This window comes from Apis cerana, linkage group LG8 (genome assembly GCF_029169275.1).
Source record: "Apis cerana isolate GH-2021 linkage group LG8, AcerK_1.0, whole genome shotgun sequence".
Taxonomy (NCBI): Eukaryota; Metazoa; Arthropoda; class Insecta; order Hymenoptera; family Apidae; genus Apis; species Apis cerana.
Genome location: NC_083859.1, coordinates 6,252,506 through 6,273,170, shown reverse-complemented (window position 1 = coordinate 6,273,170; position 20,665 = coordinate 6,252,506). Strand labels below are relative to the sequence as shown.

At 22.8% G+C, this 20,665-nt stretch overlaps 5 protein-coding genes across 12 annotated transcripts; 4 read left to right on the top strand and 1 right to left on the bottom strand.

Annotated features, from left to right (window-relative positions):
- Positions 1–46: 46 nt before the first annotated feature.
- Positions 47–4,503, top strand: LOC107992603 (mitogen-activated protein kinase p38b). Of its 4 annotated transcripts, none has more exons than XM_017048593.3 (10): positions 47–326; positions 956–1,085; positions 1,283–1,341; positions 1,446–1,587; positions 1,681–1,843; positions 1,905–1,976; positions 2,447–2,526; positions 3,363–3,441; positions 3,542–3,715; positions 3,794–4,503. In XM_017048593.3, exons 1-10 carry the CDS (start codon positions 223–225, stop codon positions 3,871–3,873), a joined length of 1,083 nt encoding a protein of 360 aa, XP_016904082.2. In that variant the 5' UTR covers positions 47–222; the 3' UTR covers positions 3,874–4,503. The 4 variants fall into 4 exon arrangements, with proteins under 4 accessions (XP_016904082.2, XP_016904081.2, XP_061934325.1 ...); XM_017048592.3 differs by lacking the exon at positions 2,447–2,526 and adding an exon at positions 2,898–2,977 and having other exon boundaries at positions 51–326; XM_062078341.1 differs by having other exon boundaries at positions 64–326; positions 961–1,085.
- Positions 4,504–4,861: 358 nt separating this feature from the next.
- LOC133666561 (uncharacterized) lies at positions 4,862–6,361 on the top strand. Its single transcript, XM_062078350.1, has 5 exons — positions 4,862–5,197; positions 5,275–5,447; positions 5,565–5,823; positions 5,948–6,068; positions 6,132–6,361. The coding sequence occupies exons 1-5, from the start codon at positions 4,862–4,864 to the stop codon at positions 6,341–6,343; spliced, it is 1,101 nt and encodes a 366-aa protein (XP_061934334.1). The 3' UTR covers positions 6,344–6,361.
- A 264-nt stretch (positions 6,362–6,625) lies between these two features.
- Positions 6,626–11,386, top strand: LOC107992581 (uncharacterized). Of its 4 annotated transcripts, XM_028664195.2 has the most exons (6): positions 6,626–6,933; positions 7,752–8,146; positions 8,207–8,452; positions 8,632–9,573; positions 9,677–9,838; positions 10,274–11,386. In XM_028664195.2, the coding sequence occupies exons 2-6, from the start codon at positions 7,759–7,761 to the stop codon at positions 11,155–11,157; spliced, it is 2,622 nt and encodes an 873-aa protein (XP_028519996.1). In that variant the 5' UTR covers positions 6,626–6,933; positions 7,752–7,758; the 3' UTR covers positions 11,158–11,386. The 4 variants fall into 4 exon arrangements, with proteins under 4 accessions (XP_028519996.1, XP_061934312.1, XP_061934313.1 ...); XM_062078328.1 differs by having other exon boundaries at positions 6,626–6,860; positions 7,752–8,452; XM_062078329.1 differs by having other exon boundaries at positions 7,752–8,452; positions 10,280–11,386.
- Positions 11,387–11,488: 102 nt separating this feature from the next.
- On the bottom strand, positions 11,489–15,988 carry LOC107992619 (trimeric intracellular cation channel type 1B.1). The gene is made up of 8 exons (XM_017048621.3): positions 15,293–15,988; positions 13,746–13,902; positions 13,474–13,569; positions 13,291–13,379; positions 13,110–13,197; positions 12,925–13,045; positions 12,689–12,846; positions 11,489–12,554 (listed from the first exon to the last, which is right to left on the bottom strand). Exons 1-7 carry the CDS (start codon positions 15,411–15,413, stop codon positions 12,691–12,693), a joined length of 828 nt encoding a protein of 275 aa, XP_016904110.1. The 5' UTR covers positions 15,414–15,988; the 3' UTR covers positions 11,489–12,554; positions 12,689–12,690.
- Positions 15,989–16,285: 297 nt separating this feature from the next.
- On the top strand, positions 16,286–20,664 carry LOC107992618 (endoplasmic reticulum metallopeptidase 1). 2 transcript variants are annotated; one of them, XM_017048620.3, is made up of 15 exons: positions 16,286–16,426; positions 16,632–16,795; positions 16,866–17,412; positions 17,483–17,610; positions 17,685–17,816; positions 17,924–18,044; positions 18,136–18,441; positions 18,516–18,745; positions 18,830–19,010; positions 19,092–19,276; positions 19,362–19,517; positions 19,619–19,824; positions 19,917–20,029; positions 20,113–20,288; positions 20,381–20,664. In XM_017048620.3, the coding sequence occupies exons 2-15, from the start codon at positions 16,784–16,786 to the stop codon at positions 20,543–20,545; spliced, it is 2,658 nt and encodes an 885-aa protein (XP_016904109.2). In that variant the 5' UTR covers positions 16,286–16,426; positions 16,632–16,783; the 3' UTR covers positions 20,546–20,664. The 2 variants fall into 2 exon arrangements, with proteins under 2 accessions (XP_016904109.2, XP_016904108.2); XM_017048619.3 differs by having other exon boundaries at positions 16,629–16,795.
- The last annotated feature ends 1 nt before the right edge of the window (position 20,665 follows it).

The window sequence follows — 20,665 nt, the reverse complement described above, 5'->3', positions numbered from 1 at the left end:
TCGTTAAAAATTTCAATATAATATCGATCAACTAATCGACTGAATATCGAGGGATAATAGTCTTATATACGATATACGAGTAGTTTTTAATAGTGAGCTAATTTAGAAATGTACAAACTGTTTGTAAAGTACAATTCTAAACTTTAATACAGAGTGTTTGTGATTTTTCTCGTATTTGTATAGTATTTTGTTAAACGACTTGAGTGAATAATTGCATGTAGTATGCCGCAGTTTCATAAAATCGAAATAAATAGGACCGAATGGGAGGTTCCGGAACGATATCAAATGTTAACACCAGTAGGATCGGGAGCTTATGGACAAGTGTGGTAAAGGAAGAAAATAATTCTAATGATATAAAATCTAAGCAATAATCTAATTTCAAATGTTTTTTTTCGATTATTTTCCATTTGAACAAATATTTATAATTTTAAACGATCTAATTTTAAGTCTTATTAATAATTCAAAATTTAGTTAGAAAGAATTAATCATAACCTTGACATTTCTATTATTCATTATACCGCTTGAAATTATAACTAATTTTTTTTTTTGTAGTTAAAATAAAAATTATTATTGGAGCAAATATTTCATGTACCATTGTATTCTATATTGTAATCAAACTAAAATTAGAAATATTTGTCAATGCTTCTTCATGAAAATAAATTGGATAAGAGATGCATTATTCAAATTTCTTTTGCAAAATATTTTGTATTTTTATTTACTTATATCTAAAATATTTTATGATATAAATTATTGAATAAACATTTATATTAAAATTTATATTAATATTCAATAATAATTATTTAATTTTTTAATTATTGAGAGAAAAATAAATAATAAAAAAAATTAGAATATTAATTTTTTTATTAAATTTAAATATCTTAATTTATAAATAAATAATATTAAATATAACATATTTATAATATATATAATATATGTATATGTACATTTTTTTTAGTTCAGCACTTGATACAAAAACTGGTCAGAAAGTAGCAATAAAAAAATTAGCCAGGCCATTCCAGTCAGCTGTACATGCAAAACGCACTTATAGAGAACTTCGTATGTTGAAACACATGAATCATGAAAATGTGAGTGTAGAAATATGAATAATATATATATATATGTATATAATGTATTTTTGAAGTTGGCACAGTAAAATAGTAGACTTTGTCTTGAAATTAGATTTAAAAATAATTATATTCTATAATAAATTTAATTAGATTATTATTTTATAGAAATAAAAGTTTATAAGTTTTATAATAAATAATCATATAATTAATTGCAGATAATTGGTTTATTAGATGTTTTTCATCCATCTTCTTCTTTAGAAGATTTTCAACAAGTGTAAGTATTTCATTTTATATTTTGCTATAATTTTATTTGTACTTCTTCAATCCCTTGATTATGACTCCTTATCATGTTTTAGTAATGACATATACTTTTAATAGATATTTAGTGACGCATCTGATGGGTGCAGATCTCAATAATATTGTAAGAACTCAAAAGCTTTCTGATGATCATGTACAATTTCTTGTTTATCAAATTTTTCGTGGTCTCAAATATATTCATTCCGCGGGTATAATACATAGGGTAAAGTAATACTTTACTTTACAATATCAAATGATACTGACAATTTAAATGTGATAAAGAATATTTTTAAATATATATTATTTATAAATATAGGATTTGAAGCCTTCTAACATAGCTGTAAATGAGGATTGTGAGCTGAAAATTTTAGATTTTGGATTGGCTAGACCTACAGAAAATGAAATGACTGGTTATGTTGCTACAAGGTGGTATAGAGCTCCAGAAATTATGCTCAATTGGATGCATTACAATCAAACAGGTATATATTTTTTTATTTTGCAATTTGTTTTTAATATAATACAATATTTATACTTTTTTAGTTGATATTTGGTCTGTTGGATGTATAATGGCTGAATTATTAACAGGGCGAACGTTATTTCCGGGAACAGATCGTATCCTTTTTATAACTATGCTTTTTAATCTCTTTAAATATTAATATTTAATAATAAAAATCAATGTTTTTATTTAATTAATTATACTAATATACAAATCTTTTTTCCTAATTGTTCAATGAATATTACAAATCTTTAACTATTTTTAATTATCAGAATTAAAAAATATGCTTTTTGCTAAGGGTCTACATAGCTTCTTTCTTGCTTTAATATTTTCATTTATTTTACTAATATATTAATTACATAATATTTTATTTGCCAGCTGGCAGAAAGTGCTTTAATTTAGTTTTTGTTTAAAAGTGAGGGAAATTACTTTTTATATAAATACAAAAAGCCATACATGTTGTTATGTTCATATTTCATATTCACAGACAATAATGCATGAAATTATATTATTTGTTATACTTATTTAATAATCAAAATATTTAGTGAAAATAGAAAAAGGTGTGGTGGAACCTTAGCAAGAGCAGATATTCATCAATTGAATTTAATAATGGAGATACTGGGTACTCCACGAGACGAATTTATGCAAAAAATATCGTCAGAATCGGTAAGTAATTTTTTTTACATAATTATTAGAAATAGAAAAAGAGAAAACCATAAATAGTGCATGTTGCTTATTTATAACATTTTGCGATTTACATGCCTTGCATGTTACATATTTCTTACTAATTTATATTTTTTTGATTAATAAATTTTATTGTGTATGACTAAAATAAAAGATTTTTTTATAATATTTATGAACTTTTTTGTATAAACATGCGTGTGCATACGTGCGTGCGTGCGTGCGTGTGTGTGTACTTTTTTCAAATGTTAACAAGTGTTTAAAACAGATAAACTTAATTCATTTTATATTTGAATTTTTACCATTTCTTCTATATAATATAAATTATGCTTTAAACATACCTTAACTTTAAGCAGACATTGATCATCTAACACGAGTCTTAGTACTCTGTGGAACGCCCACAGAGGAAACTTTAAGCAAAATTACCAGTCAAGAGGTAATTTTTTTATCAATATTTTTTGTTAAGTTCTTTAATCATTTCTTCAATCATTTTTTCTATGAATCTAAATTTTTTTATCATAATTTATTTACATTTTTCTCTCCACAATATTAAAATAATTTTATATTAAAATAATTTTATATAATAAAATAATATAATAAAATAAAATTTTATATAATAATTTTATTTTATAATATGATTTTGCTTTAAGTTTTTTATATTATATTCTACATAAATAATAAATAAATAAAATGAATTATTATTAGTGAAATTGAGCATATAGAAATATAATTTATTTTATATATAATTTTTAAAAAATTTATATAAATTTCAAATATTAATATAAAAATTGAAATGTAACAAAAAAAATTTATTATTTTAGGCAAGAAATTATATACAAAGTTTACCTCCGCTTAAAAAAAAGAATTTCAAAGATGTTTTCCGCGGAGCCAATCCTTTAGGTAATTATCATATAAATTAAATCTTCTAAATTATGTAAAAATTATTTTTATATATTAAACGTAATAAACGTAATAAACATATCTTTATATTACTTTTTAGCTATAGATTTACTTGAATTAATGTTAGAATTAGATGCTGAGAAACGCATTACAGCAGAACAAGCTTTAGCTCATCCATATCTTGCACAATATGCTGATCCAACTGATGAACCAATATCTTTGCCTTATGATCAAAGTTTTGAAGATATGGATTTACCTGTTGAAAAATGGAAAGGTTTGTTTTATTATTTTAATATAATTTTAATCTGTTATATATTGATAATATAATATAATTAATTTTTATTTTTTTTAGAACTTGTTTATCATGAAGTTATAAATTTTGTACCTCAACAATTACCTACAATAGCTTCGGGTATTGAGTCTACTTCGTAAGATTATATTAATAGCATAAGTAATATATTAAGTAAGATAGCATAGTAAGATAATCTTAATAATTAATAATTATAAAAAAAAAATATGTATGTTATATACAAAAAATTATTGTATATAATATGATAAGAAACAGTTAATCATACAAATTTATTTGTATCAGAGGCAAAATGTATATTTTTGTTAATGACAATGTACAAGAAATGCTAATATTTTTCATCTTGAGTATATTAATTTAGAATGTAAAACTATTGAACATATGATAAATTATACATATTCATAATTGTATATGAATCATATATTCACATGTTTAGATACTTTGAAGCTACAAGTGCACTTTAATAATTCAGTTTAATTAAAATTTAAAATAATATTTTCCATAAAATCAAAATATTTAATATGAAAAACAAATTGAAAATAAGTTATAAAAATTTAGCTTCAAAGTGTTAAATTTTGTTCTATTCTATTTATCACTGGTTCTAGTCTGTAACAAAAAACATATTGCATTGAATTCATGGTTAAAAATAATTTTTATTTCATGCAAAAATAATTTAAAATAATTTAATCTGTAAGATACGTTATAATAATGCTTTTAACAACAAATATGGCTAAATAAATTTTTTGATCTTTGTATGTTGCTCGTTATTCGTGTTATATTATGAATTATTCATTTTATTATTTTATTATGTATACATTTATAAAAAAAACAATAGTTACGGAGACTATATATTTCATCTATTCTTTCATTTTTTTTTTTTTTTTTCATATATATTTCTCTAAATTTTAATAATTTTTTTAACCTGTCTTGTATAATGTATAATCTAAACGCAATTCGCTCATCGCATTCTTTCAGCACAGAAATTCTTGCTAAGAATTTTCGTATGAGCTCAAGATGTGAACACAAAGCTTTTACGATATGTAAATTGTGGCATCAATACAAGTGAAAGATTAAATAACCTGATTATGCTGCAAATGATTAAAACAATTTATCATGCCAATTGCATGGACCGAAAGTTTAACATTGAGATTAGTAACTCTTTATAGTAAACACGAGTGTTTAAGAAATCCTTTTCACCCAAATTTTAGAAATAAACTATATCGTTACAAAGCTTACAAAGAGATCGTGAATTCTATGAACGTTTGTGGTTTAACAGTTTGTGATTGTATCAAAAGGATTACTTATGTAAAAGCTCAATATTGTTATGAATTGTCTAAAATTAGTGCTGCGATATCTTGTGAGAAATTTTACAGTCCAACAATGAGCTGGTTTCCAATAGTACACCAATTATTCTTTCCATTTATAGCAACGTATAGTGATACTTGTGAGGTGTATATTATTCAATTATAATAAAATATATTATAAGAATTTTATTTATTTATCATAACAATTAACTTCATATTTAGAAATATGATGATAAAAGAGACACATTTAGAAACTACTGTGATGAAATACGCGATCAATACAGAATACATTCAAATTCTGTAGAACAAAGAATATTAAATAAGGATTGTAATTATTCATATGCAACTTGTTATTGTGATAAATCGAATATAATTAAACCTCGTACTCGTATCAAGTAACTTATATTATTTATTATATATATGTATATTACATATATATCATATGTATCATATTGATAATATATAACATTAATATATTATGATAAAATATATTAAAATTTCTTCACTTTTAGAAAAGTAGAAAAATTTTTTATCCCGGATGAACATGAGGAAATTATTACTTCGCAACCTACAGATTGCAAAAATTATTTACATATGCAAAAAATAACTCGAATTGATGTTGCTAATAATACCAAGAAAAATATCAATACAGAGCATGCAACTCAAACCGAAATCTCTTATTTCAAAACTGCATGTACAACTTGCCAAGTGTGTATAGAAAATGAATCTAACACTGCAAATCTGATGACTATAATGATGAAAAATGATCCGGTAAATAGATTTTTATTATCAGATTAAAAATTCTATTCTATAAATCCGAAAATGTATAAGTTCTATCCAAATATCTAATTTAGAGCATTTACAAATTAAATTAAATATAGAAAATAATTTTCAGAAAGATATTGATGGTATAGATTATATTTTGACAGAAAATGATATTAAAGAGGCAAGGAAAATCGATGAGTTTGATATGTTCGGCAAGAGTATTGCATTTCAATTGCGAAATATAAGTTTCGGTGAATATTAATACTAATATGTTATAAAGATAATTATTAAACTAATATATAATTTATTTTTAGAAGTTGCTATTAAATTAGAGAAACATATACAAGATCTAATTGCTCAAGAACGTCTGGATAATATGAAATCAAGATATTTGGATTGTTATACATCTTCAACTTGTAGTGAATGTACACTATTACATAAGGAAATTACTTGTAGCTGCGGTCTTCCAGTTATCAAAATTAAGACCGATTCTTCTTATGACTTCGATTGTAAACAATGGAAATAAAAATTTACGAATTATTTATATTTGTCTAATAATTAAAAAAAAAATCTGTAAAAGATATAATATGTAAAACATAACATCATAATGTTAATTCATAGAATTGCAAAAAGGAAGTTAATAAAATAATATAAAATGATTTGACAAATGCTTTCGTTCGATGTATCGCGCGATCAAATTCAGTTGCATTCTTTAACCAAAATTGACTTTATTATGTGGATAGATTTAAAATTATAAATGTACATAAAATTATATATACTGTTTTTTCAGTGATATTGTATTAAAATTTGTTGATAAAAATATTCTTATTACAAAATGTCATCCAAATGGAACGAGAAATTAGTGATTAATTTTTTAAAAGAATACGAGCAATATCCATGCCTCTGGAACCCTTATCATAAGAATTATTATAATTGTTACGAGAAGAATAAGGCATTGCAAAAAATAATCGATGACCTCAATATACCTGGCTTTACTGTAATTGATTATTTGCACCAAATCAAGAGTATAAGAGAAAAGTAATGTACGATCGGAATTTTTGGTAATAAATATTGTGGAAGAGATAAGCGAGAAAACAAAAAATATTATGATTGAGTGTAATTTGTTTTTATAATAATAAAATGATTATACAAGATGTTAATATATTTTTAGAATCACTTTGGAAGATCGATTCTAGAGATCAAAAAAACATAAAAGTCGGTATAAAGAAATATTGGTTGAAACTTATTTATTAAATTATAAACATCTTAAATATATGAAAACAAAACGAAATGATGAATGATGTCATGTTTCTTAATATAAATTTAAATTGCTTATGATTTATAAATAAATTTCAATTGATATTTTTGTATACTAACTTCTATATCGATCTTTAAAATCTATTTTATCCAAAAATGTTTCATTTATATATATATATTAATATCTTATATAATACTCATAATTCATATTATTGAATGAGAAAAAAATATACAGATCCTTTCATTTATCATGATCCAAGTTAAAATATTTATTGTTTTTAATTAAATTCATTAAGCTATTTTTATATGTTATATATTATTTTTTTTATATGTTAATTTACATGTTTAGAATTATTATAATCTTCTGATAATTTTGAAAATAAAAAATTATGTTTAATCTAAATTTTAAAAAATCAAATCTATTACTTTTCATTTAAATAATGAAAAGTAATAGATCATAATAAAAATATATAAACTGTATTTGTTGTGAAAAACTAATTATTAAGTTTTATTATTGAAAATATTTGAGATATTTTTAAATTAATTATTTTTTAAATATTTATATATAAACATTTAAAATTATTATATATAATTATATATATAATTTTATATTATTATATTATATAATTATATATAAAAAGAAATGAAAATCAAATTTTTATTGTATATAAATACAGATATAAAATGGAGCAAATGAAGATGATCAAAACTCTACAACAATCTCAACAAGAATATAAATCACCATTTTGCTGGTACAACATAGTAGCAGATATGTTGATGAAAGTAATCGCAGACGAGGAAAAAGTCCAGCAACGAGAAACAACCAAATCCTTAAGTAGTGATAACATAAAAAGAATTAACAATGAAAAAAACTATGATCAGAGAAACAAATCCGTAGAAAAACCATCTCATTTGACCAAGAAAAATAACATGAATACAATAATAAAAGAAAAAAAAATAAAATATATTCCTTATTCACAATTTAGACCAAAGGAGAATTATTTAACAGACCGAAAAGAAGATCATACATCACTTTTAAAACCAACTAGAGATACCGAGTTTGAAACAATGGGTAAAAAAAATTATTTTAAAATAAAACAAATAAATGTTTTATTTCTTTTTATAATTTTAGAATATCCTGAGCTTGTTTCAAAAACTTCAATGGATTCTAAACTTAATGATATTTCTTCTTTAAGAAAAAATTATGAGAATTATGAATCACCATTTTTAAAATGTCCATTATGTGGTTGGGAAGATATAAAATATAAAGAAATTGAGGAAAACTCAAAAAAAAATTATACTTCTTGTTCTGAATATAATAAAGACATTTTTGGAATTTATACTAATTGTGCTGGATGTGACAAAGTTACACGTGATAGTACATATAAATATCATAAATTAATTTATATTTTTTTATAAAATAAAAATTATCTGAAAATTTTATCAAATTTAATTCTTTAATTATGAAATGATAATTTGAAATTTCTTTTTTATTAAAACATACTATATAAGAAATATAATTTATGCAGCTAATTTAAATTTATGTATTTTATCTAGATCTGCCTTATCAATCTCTGAACAACACTGATTTATCGATCTATTATTCAAAAAAAAATGTGAATTATTCTGGAGATTCCGAAATTTTACCAAAATTACCAAAACATACATCTAATGGAAATTTAATAACAAAATCTAAATCAACATCAGTAGAATCTGTAAAAGAAAAACAAAATCTAAAGACATATACAAATGCAGAAGTACAATATAGTAATGATTCTAGAAAGAGTTCAAAACATGATATAGAAACACCAATGCAAATAAATATTCCCGTAATAACAAATAAATTGCAGTTTGATACCATAAAAGCTTCTACTCATCTAAAAATAATTTTATCAGATCCAAATAAATCTTTAAAATCAAAATCACTCGCTATAGAAAATGCTTTTCAAAATATGAAATTTATACAGAATGAAAAATTAGAAACATCTACGAAAGAAATACAAGTTTTTCCTGAAAACATTCATCAATTCAAAAAAAACGAAATAGATACTAATACGATTAATTATATTGATAAAGAAGTACAGAATACAGTTTCTATAACAGATGGAATAAAAAAATCTGTTTCACTTCAAACTTTAAATCAAATTGATCAAAAAGAAAATCAAACTGATAAATATAAGAAAAATTCTACAGAATCAAAAGAAGTATTAGTAAATATTATAGATCAAATTTCGAAAGGAATTCAAACTACTATTTTTGTATCACGAGGAAATTTAACTTGTCATATATCTTTACAAAACATGACAGAAACTGGAACTACTATGTCCATACACCAAATTCGTAATATTGGTTGTGTAACAAAAGAAAGTAAACAATTTAAATCGAACTTTGTACAGTGCATTTCTAAAGAAAAATTTCCATCTTTAATTCAATCCAAGTCATGTAATTCTGTAACATATATTCAAAATATGGATTTGAAACATTGTGTAAAAAAAAAAAGTAAGCATTTTGATTAGTATGATAAGAATAATATTATATATTATGTAATATTTTATTAAAATATTATATGTATTAATAAAATTATTTCAATTAACAACACAAGAATCTGAAGATTCATGTTTAATAAACACGTGTCCACAAAATATATTACATCTTTGTAAAGAAGATCCTTCCGTGATGTCACTTTTACAACAACTTTTGCAGAATATATTATTCATACATGAAGAGAAAACGCAATGTGGGAAATTAAAGAAACAAATCGATTGTAAGTTATAGAATTATTATAATCTAGAACATAAATTTTTATTCATTGTTAGCATAAAACATAAACTCTAAGAAGATTTCAAAGATTTTCAAATCATTTTCGAATTTTTTAAAGTTTATCGGATTTTAAATAATTTAGCGAATAAGTTATAATTAATATGTTTTGAATAAATAATTTTATATATATCTTTTTTTTTTATAAAATTGCTATTTGTATATATTTGTATATTACCATTGTTTTTAACATTTTAGTTTTCAAAAAGAAGAAATTATATTTAAATCTATTCATAAATTAAATTTTTATAAGATATAATTCCTATCCTATCATCATATTATTCATGTTATACAAATAATTCAAAACACAATACTTATTGAAAACTTATTCATTCAGAACATAATAAAAATTTATTATTTTTTGCAATATAACAAGCATTAGTTTCAGATGATCATAAATATTATCCGAAAGAGAACTGTTTAATTAATCCAACAAAAATGGTGTCAGCAATCAAAAGTCATATCATGATGTTAGAGTTGAAAGATATCAAAGAATTGAAAGAATCCTATCAGAAATTAGGTACAAAATCATTTTCTCAAGGAGTTCAAAAAAAACCTAGTTTAAAAAAAATTGACACCTCTATCTGTAACAATAAATTGATAATGACTGAAGAAATATTTATGCCAATATTTCGATCTACGATTACAAAACAGGATGAAAAACAAAAAATAATGGACAAAACATTAATATTGGACAAGAAAAAAAAGTTTTTAATGACAGATAAGAATGTTTGCACTTATTTGAATTGCAAAGATATTGGTATTAATGGATCGTTTCATCGTGACATACAAATTCAAAGTGATTCTCAATTGTTCAAAGATTCTGCATGCTTAGCAAGAGATATAAGAGAAAGAGTAAACGTAGGTGTTCAAAAACGAGATCCTATACTAGTTCGAGTGATCAAATGCAATGAAAATCAAGCAATAATAAGATCGGATAAAGAAACGTTAACTATGATGACAGATATGAATTATGATAAGAAATATATAAGTAAACGAATAGAAACATGTGGTCGGTCTACTTGTATTCCATCTACTATTTGTAGAAAATTGAGTGAAACTAATTTAAAGTGTGCTCTTTACAAGGAACGTGCAAATCAAGTAATCGATAATTATCATAAACAGCATTTTAAGAATAATATATGCGATATAAATTGTAAAAATAACGTATTTTATGACTGGACTAATGTAACAAATAATGTTGTTAATTCAAAAATTCCGATGTGTGTAAGATCGCAGAAATATATGTATGCAAGAAATAAATAATTAAATATTAAAATTAATTTTACGTACATATTAATAATATAACTGGTATAATGATGCTCAAAATTTGATTTGTTAAATTTATTAAATTGTTAAATTTTATAACAAAAAATATAAATATATATTTAGAAAAAATAAATATTTTTGAAATAATTTTGATGTTTTTAATCTTTTTTTTTCTTTTTAATTTTTTTGAATGCTTATATTCTATATTCTTATTATAGACTTGTGTTCTTTTAAATTTTTCTTTAAAAAGTAACATTTTTATAATTATTTTGTTTTTTAGCATATATTAAAAGAATGATAAAGATGGTAAATATGAAAGAATATAACATGGAAGAACAAACTTCATTTTATTGTATGAAAATGTATAACATTTTATCAATTGGAATATTATATGAAAATTACATCATTTAATTTTCATAGTAAATGAACATTCACATTGTTGAGTCAGAGATAAACTCTTTTTATATATGTGTATGATAAATACCAATTATTCGTATTTAATTATAATAAAATAGTATAAAAAGTTTTACTTTTCTTCTTGTTGATTATCCCTATATTTTCATTATACTAAATTTTAATTGTTATTTTTTTTTATTATCTGAAGTTTTATTGTTCGAATATTACCTTAATTTTATTAACCTGAGTATGTACGATAATTAATAATTATTTGTTTACAATGTACAAAATATCAGAAATTAAAACATATTAACAGAATTAAAATAAAACATTAAGTTTTATACTACATATTTAAAAATTGCACTTTTTCTTAATAACGAAATATATTAATGACATTTTTATTATTGCTAAGAGTTGTATATGTATATGTATGAATGATTTTGCGTATATATAAGATGTTCACGCTATTAGTTTCTAGCATTTTTTTCATTTAAAAATTTTTTTATTTTTTTTTTAAATTTATCGCTTGAGAGAAAAATGCTGGCAACTAATAAAATAAACATTCAGTATATATGTACATATTATTAAAAAATCAACAAGAGATACATTTTTAACTTTTACAATATTTTTATATGAATAATTTTATATTTTTATAGAAATAACGAATTAATCGTTACATAATGTTAATTTGATAAAATTTAATTAATTATAAAAAGACATATTATGTTAGCAAGTTTTATATTCTCAACAGAAATAATACTGTTGATATTATTAACAATGGAAGTCATACTCCTTAGTAATATATCATACATATATCACTTATAATTATTAAAATATGTTTGATAATAAATTATTGTACTTTCAATATTTAATGTTTTGTCCATGGTCATACTTTAAAACATGCGAATATCGTCTGACTAATTTAAATTAATATCATTCATTGATTCTCAGTGAATCAATCATTGCAAATATTAAAATCCATTTTGGAGAAATTGTACCTATAAAAAGAAAAAAAGAAACTATTTTAAATGTTACATTGCATAAATTTGATAGATTTTAAATAAATTGAAATTATATAATAGTAAAATTATAAATAATATTATCTAATATTACGTAAATGAAGTTTACAAACATTTAATCCTTTTTTTTGGCATCTGCTTTCTCGTCTTTAGCTTGGCCTCGGCCCAGCAATTTGGCTAACGAATCCCAAATTCCTCCGAGGAATAACGCACAGAATAGATTTTCGAATGGTACAAACGGATCATGGATTCCAAGTAGAATAGATGATAACTAAAATGAAATAAATAATAATTGCACTTAACAGCAAAGATATTAAAAATTACATTTTATTTAAAAAATGTCGATTACCTTGAAATACACAAAGAAAATAACGATACCAAAATAAACCAGTGCGTGAGGTGCCGAAATAAGATCAGTCTTTTTATCTAGGACGAAAATAATGGATGCAACCATTGATGCTTTTGTAGGGCTAAATGAAAAATTTTATATTTATTTCAATTTCACTTTATGAAAAAGAAATAAAATAAACATACAAACTAGGTTGCATAAATTCCATAGCAGTTGGAGTCCACACTCCCCGTATAAGTCGTTCAAAAAGTTTTGTAAAACCTGCTCCATTTCCTGAAATTAAATATATATATTTATATATTTTATATATATTACATATTTGAATATTTTTATTTTTATCTTTATATATTTAATATTAGAATTTACCTTTGAGTGTTCCAATTAATACCATAATAAGATATGCATTTGGATAAAGTTTTCCTGCATGAGTTACTCCATCATATACTTTTTTACACCTGTAAATTATAGAAAAATAATATATAGAAAAATATGTTATATAAAAAATAATATTAAAGAATAAAATAACAAATAATTTATTTTTTTACATACCTATATATTTCTTTCATAGTAGCACATACAATTTTTACTGGTAAAAATTTAGCAATTTTATATCCAATATCAAATGGTGTATAAAATATCACATACCTGTGAAATTTTGCAATTAATATTATATATTTTTTATAATATATGTTCAATTAAATATTATAGAAAAATTTTAATTTATTAAAATAATTTAAAGAAAATAATTTCCATATAAAATATATATAATTTAAAATTTAATAAGTTAATAGGTAATCTTCCTATTATATTTTTATACTAACCAAACAATGGTTGCTACTATTACTTGTGGTGTATTTTTTAAAGGTGCAAGAATAGGTTCTCCTAAAAGACCATTGCATAGCATACCACTTGCAAACACTACCAACATTGTTGAAAGCCAACATGATAGAGGATGTTTCCGAGAAAATGCTTGAGCACCTATTATTAATAGAATTATATATAAATTAATAAAAAAATTATGAAATTTAACAAAATTTTACAAAATTTAAAAAAATGTAATTAATTAATATAATAATATAATAAATCTATTTTTTTTAATTTTATATATTTGTTAAATAAATAAATTTCATATAAAAAAATAAAAATTTAATATTTACAAATATTTAAATTGCCACAGAATTTTATTTTTATAATACACCATGAAATATTAAAGAGATATGCTGTTTCAACTAGGTCGCTTGGAATCCTTACAAGTATACATTATATGCATTCATGCAAACATAATACCAGCTTGCCATAAACATGAAAATAATACTATTTAATATATTTTAAAGATTCTGATATCTGATAATGATAATGATAATGATAATAATAATAGCAAGATATTAATGTAAAAAAAAATTTATTAAAATGCATATGATATATAATATATATAATAAATGAAATGTTATAAGTGTTAAATTAAATTAATAAGAAATATTAAATATTAATAAGATATACACAAGATTTTTTAATTATTTATTATTTAAAGATTAGTTTTTCACATTTTATTGCATAAAAAAAGTCATGGAATAAAACTTTCATTAATTTTGAAAATATTCTTTCTTATATAATACATTTCTATATTTTTATTAAATATTTATAGAATTATAATATAATTTATAATATCTTTATATAATTTAGAATAAAATAAATATAAGAGTATAAAAAATCATATGAAATAAAAATTGAAGCAAAAAATTGAAAAAAAATTTGGCGTCCACAAGGATGTATACTGAAATAGATTAGCTCATTGAATGTCACAAAGTAAGATTATTATAATTGTGCCAGATATTATTATGAAAATAATTATAGACAATATGATGAAAAATTTTCTGTTTGATTTTTAATTTTCTTATTTAATGAATGTTAAATTGAGAATAATATAGAAATAAAATAAATAAAGAAATATTATTTTTATCTTATTTCTATATTGTTAATAATGTTAAGTATATGTAAAAATAAATATGTACAATAATTTTTATTACATTCTAAAAAATTATAATTAAATAACAGATTTTTTATATATATATATCTTATATATAATTTTATAGAAAATTAATAAAAATATTTAAAATGATAATAAAGCTTTAGCATCCAATTACGAATAAAAAATATACAAAATATTTTTTTAATTCTACTGAATTTTAAATGAGAAAGAAAGCTTAATAGATGATAGAAAATAGCAAAAAAGATAAACATATAAGAAGATAAGGATGTTAAAAAAGAATAGAAAGAAATGGTAGGGAGCGAAACATAATCTTAGAAAAGGTATAAGCTGAATCTGGGCAGATTAAATTTAGAATTCGTCGGGTAGGCTTGGGCTTACCGGGTCCTAAATCTTCTCTGACGTGTAATGCACAGAGTACGCAGTGTGCGATATCAAAGTACGGGAACATTTTCAATTTAATGACCTGATTGGCCATATCCAGGAATGCTTCGGGATCCATTTCGATTGATTTTTATTTTTTTCACAATTAACTCTTCAGTTTCGTTTACAAAAACCGTATCTTTTGGCGTTCAACAATCTTCGATTTTGAAACAAAGTCGCAAGCGCCCGCGAACGACGCTAGCTATGCGCCGTCTGCTAGACTTAGTCGTCTGCTAGTTATGGAAGCGATTCCTACTATTAGAATCTTATCGTTGAACGAACAAATTTTGTGGCCTCATTAAAACTCGTTCCTACAGATGGCAGTAAACGATTGGATTTACATTTTTTATCATACTTTTTTGAAGGAATTTTAAATTGTTCAAAATTAAATTTTCATTTTATTATATAATTTATTACAGAGAAAAAATTAATATTTTTAAAATTTAATGCTAATGATTTATTTATTGTCTGTTTTTTTAATTTCTATATTTTTTTATTTTAAAATATATAAATAAATTTTAGAAACTTATTTACAATTAAATAAATAATGATATTTTTGTTTGTTTTAAAAATTGTTATATATTTATATAACTTTATAGTATTTTTCTTTTATTTTAATAGCATTGATAATATAAATTACACACATAATAAAAATATTTTTCATTCATAAAATTACATTTAGTATTTTATAAGTTACTATTTTATATTTCGATTGCTCTTTGTCTTCTAAATAGCTACAAATTATACTGCGATACATACTTTATTTTTGCTAACTTTTCTATAATGCTGTATTCAGATATATGTATATAAGCATGATTTTATTCGTATTAGCAAGTATCGAGTAACCTACCTAACAATCGTCTATACAAATCTTTATTCAAAAAATATGATGTGGTTATCTAATCGTAGTGGTACATGAATTCACCTATAAATACATTTTATCTAAATGTATTTTTATGGAGATTAAATCGATTGATAACAATGATCCAGGATATATTAACGTGAAATCATGGAGGAATAAATTTGAACTAACGAATACGAAATTGTGCCAATTAAATAAGAAATAAAGATACAAGAAAGATACAACGAAAGGTGAGCATTATACTTATTTAATTATTATATTTTAAAAATTAATTTTGCATAATAAAAAATTGCAATAATAAAATTTTTATGTAAAATTTTTGCAAGAAATACTATATTATGTACAATTATTTAAAATTATATTTGATTACAAGTACAATAAAAAAAAAAATTAATAAAATCTTGTATGTTTTTTTATTTGTTTCATATGAAGAAGAAATAACAAGAAATAATACAAATTTTCTTTGCATGAAACAATTTGTAATATATGTGATTAATGTATCATATTAAATTGAATATTGTGGTTCATCTCTGAGTTAATTTTAATTCAAAAGCTTAATTTCTTTTCAAAGTGCCTTTTATATTTGAATGCAGACAATGGTAAGATTATTCTTTGTTCATTTTGACTAATATAATTATGTTTTTATATATTAACAATGGTAATTTTCAGAGAGACGGAATAAGATTACGTCAACATGTCTCTAAAAGATCTACTAGTGATGTATTATATGAGGATAAAGCTTCTTCAAAGAAGAAAGAAGTACTGCCAAATGAAACTCAACATTTACTTTTTCTTTTTACATTTTATCTTTTTGTGTCCATTATTATTATCACATTTGAAAAGAAATTACCTGAACCAATAACAATAAATAAAGAAGGTTTATATCCTGGAAGATTTATTGCTGAAAGAGCACATAATCATCTTCTCAATATTACATCTATTGGACCACGAATTGTTGGAAGTTATGAAAATGAAGTATTGGCAATTAAATATTTAACTAATATCATTAATAATATAGTTAAAGGAGCCAATGAGAATCATAAGATTCTAGTCAATGTAACCAAGCATAGTGGAGCTTTTCCTTTAAAATTTTTAGATGGAATGACAAATGTATATAGAAATGTTCAAAATGTCATTGTTAAAATTGGTCCTCATAGATCTACTCAGAGTAGTTTATTGATAAATTGTCATTTTGATACTTTTCCAGAAAGTCCTGGTAATGATTATGAAAAAATTTTATTTAATAATTATCAATAATTAAATATTAAATTAATTTTCTTTTTTAGGTGGATCTGATGATGGAGCTAGTTGTGCTGTGATGTTAGAAATTTTACGTGTAATTAGTCATAGTTCAAAATTATTAAAGCATAACATTATATTTTTATTTAATGGTGCTGAAGAAAATTTATTACAGGTATATTAAATATAATTATATATAATTATTGATAAATGAATGAAACTTAATTAATCACTTAAAAAATTATACAGGCTTCCCATGGCTTTATAACACAACATCCTTGGGCTAAAGAAGTGCGAGCTTTTATAAATTTAGAAGCTTGTGGTGCAGGTGGTCGCGAATTATTATTTCAGGCTGGACCTGATAGTTCTTGGATGCTTCAGGTACCATTGAATAATAATAATAATAATAATAACAATAATAATAGTATAAATTATCTTATACTTGTTATTATTATAGATATTTTAATATATTTTTATTTTTTTTATAGATATATGCTACATCTGTTCCTTATCCTTATGCATCATCCTTAGCTCAAGAAATATTTGAAAGTGGCATTGTACCTGGAGATACTGATTTTCGAATATTTAGAGATTTTGGAAATGTTTCTGGTATTCATTTTATATTATTTATTTTAATTTAATACTTTTTTTTATTTTTTAGATATTTATATATTTTATATATATATTTAAAAAATTATAGGTCTTGATTTTGCATGGGCAACTAATGGTTATGTATACCATACTAAATTTGATAATATTCACCAAATACCATTAGGATCTTTACAAAGAACTGGAGATAATATTCTTGCTTTATTACAAGGAATAATATTAGATAATTATTTATCCGAGATACCATTTCAAGATCACACAGGAAATCCTGTATTTTTTGATTTCTTAGGTACATTTGTTATCAGATGGCCTCAATATATGGCATGTACAATTAATATTATTAGCATAATCGTTAGTATATACTCGATATATTTAAATATACAAAATGCTCGTCGAGGTACGTACATAGTATTAAATCAAATTTATTAACATGTAATTTTAATGTAATCAAAATTTTAAATTTTAATTTAGATACAAAAAAATCAATATATTTAAAACATTTATTATTATGTACGGGAGCAATAATTGTTTCGTGGCTAGTATCTATACTTTCATGTACATTAATCGCACTTATTCTTACTAAACTTGGAAAAGTTATGAGTTGGTATGCAAGACCAGCATGGTTATTTTTTCTGTATGTGGTTCCAACTATTTTCCTATCAATGACATTTTTTTTATTCATTGGCTCACGTCAAAAAAAGGTAAGTTTATAATAATATTTTAAAATATATATTACAGATATTCTTAGTTTTATTAATCTTTTAATTTTGATTAACATTTTATAGGAAGTTAAATCTGCATGGATTTTATATCAAATATATTGTGATTCATATTCCATAATATGGATATCTATTCTTTCTTTTTGTGTTGTATTTGAGATACGATCTGGTTTTATACCATTACATTGGGTTGTATTTCCTACTATTGGAAATATAATTCGATGTAATTTCTTTAACAAATGGAGAGGTATATATAATTTATCAATGAATTATTTTATCATGGAATTATTATGAAATTAATGTTATTTTTAATTCATTTTGCTCATAGGTTGGAAATGGTTGTTTTATTATTTAATGACGACATGTCTACCTTATATACAATCTTTTTATTTAATAATTGGAGCTCTTTATCTTTTTATACCTATAATGGGACGATCTGGTAGCAGTATAAATTCAGAAGTTGTTATGGCTAATATGTTATGCATCCTCTTTTCTTTGCTACTTAGTTTCACGGTATATTGTTATTAAAGTTATTAAGCCATTTAAAAAAGCCTTTTTTATTATATCATAAAAATCTAATATAATAATTTATTTTTAGTTACCATTTGTACTTTTAATAAAAAATGCAGAGAGAATCTTAAGTGTATTAATGGGAATATTTTTAATAACTATAGGAGTATTAATTTTAACTCCACTTGGTTTTCCTTATAGTGGTGATTTATCATCATTAGCACCAGAACGATTTATGATTGCGGTAATCTTTATAATTAAATTCTGATTGATTTATAATTAAATTAAATAATTGAAATGATTGATAATTTTATAATAAAAAATATCTGATTTATATATATTCAGCACACACAAAAACAATATTATGATGTTGATGGTAATTTACGTTATTCTGGAACGGGATATTGGATAGCTGATTTAGATATGAATAGTCCACATAGTGTGGAAGCTGTGGTACCTGAAATAGGTGCAGTAATGTCAACAATAAAAGATTGCGAAAAAGAATTATATTGCGGCCTACCATATTTTATGCCTGTTACAACATTTTTATGGTATTTTTAATATATTCAACATTGTATTATTTTAAAAAAAATTAGAGAAAATTTAATCAAATATATATTTAATGTAAAAATATTTTAAATAGGAAAACAAGTTGGATTCCAGGCCCTGCTCCATTAATTAGCATTCCAACAAAACTTGAACTTATTTCAAAGTCTATAAAACAAAATATTGTCAGTTTTACCTTTAATGTTACAGGTAGTTTTTTTATTATTATATAAATTAAATAAATAAATAAAGAGAAAAGAAAATAAAAAAATTAATTAAAATTTTACTTCTAGGTCCAGATCATATAAGTATAATTTTATCTCCATATAAAGGGGTTCATTTACAGAAGTGGTCTATTTTAGAAGGAAAACCATTAGAAGGACCTAAATGGAACAATAGAGAAACATATTTTATTTATTATTCTTGTGCATCTGACTGTGTTCCTTTTACATTTTCCCTTGAATTGAATGTAAGTAAAATATGAAACTCTTATAAATAAATGAATGAATGTGTATTAATTTTGCTAATAATATTTTTAATATCTATGTATTTCTTATGTAGATAAATAATATGCCGAAAACTCCATGCTTATCAATAGCACTAGGTGGTCATTTTTTACATGGTGAACACCAAACATCTTTAAGATTCAAACGATTCTTAGCACAATTTCCATCTTGGTCAGTCGTCACTCCATGGACAGCAACATACACTTCTTGGCAATTTTAATAAGTAACATACAAAACTAATTCTTTCTTGAATCTTTATTGAATGCTTAGAGAATAGTTTACTGAATGTTGTAAGAATAGTCAATGATAGCCTAATAAAAACGGCATTGTACTACATGTT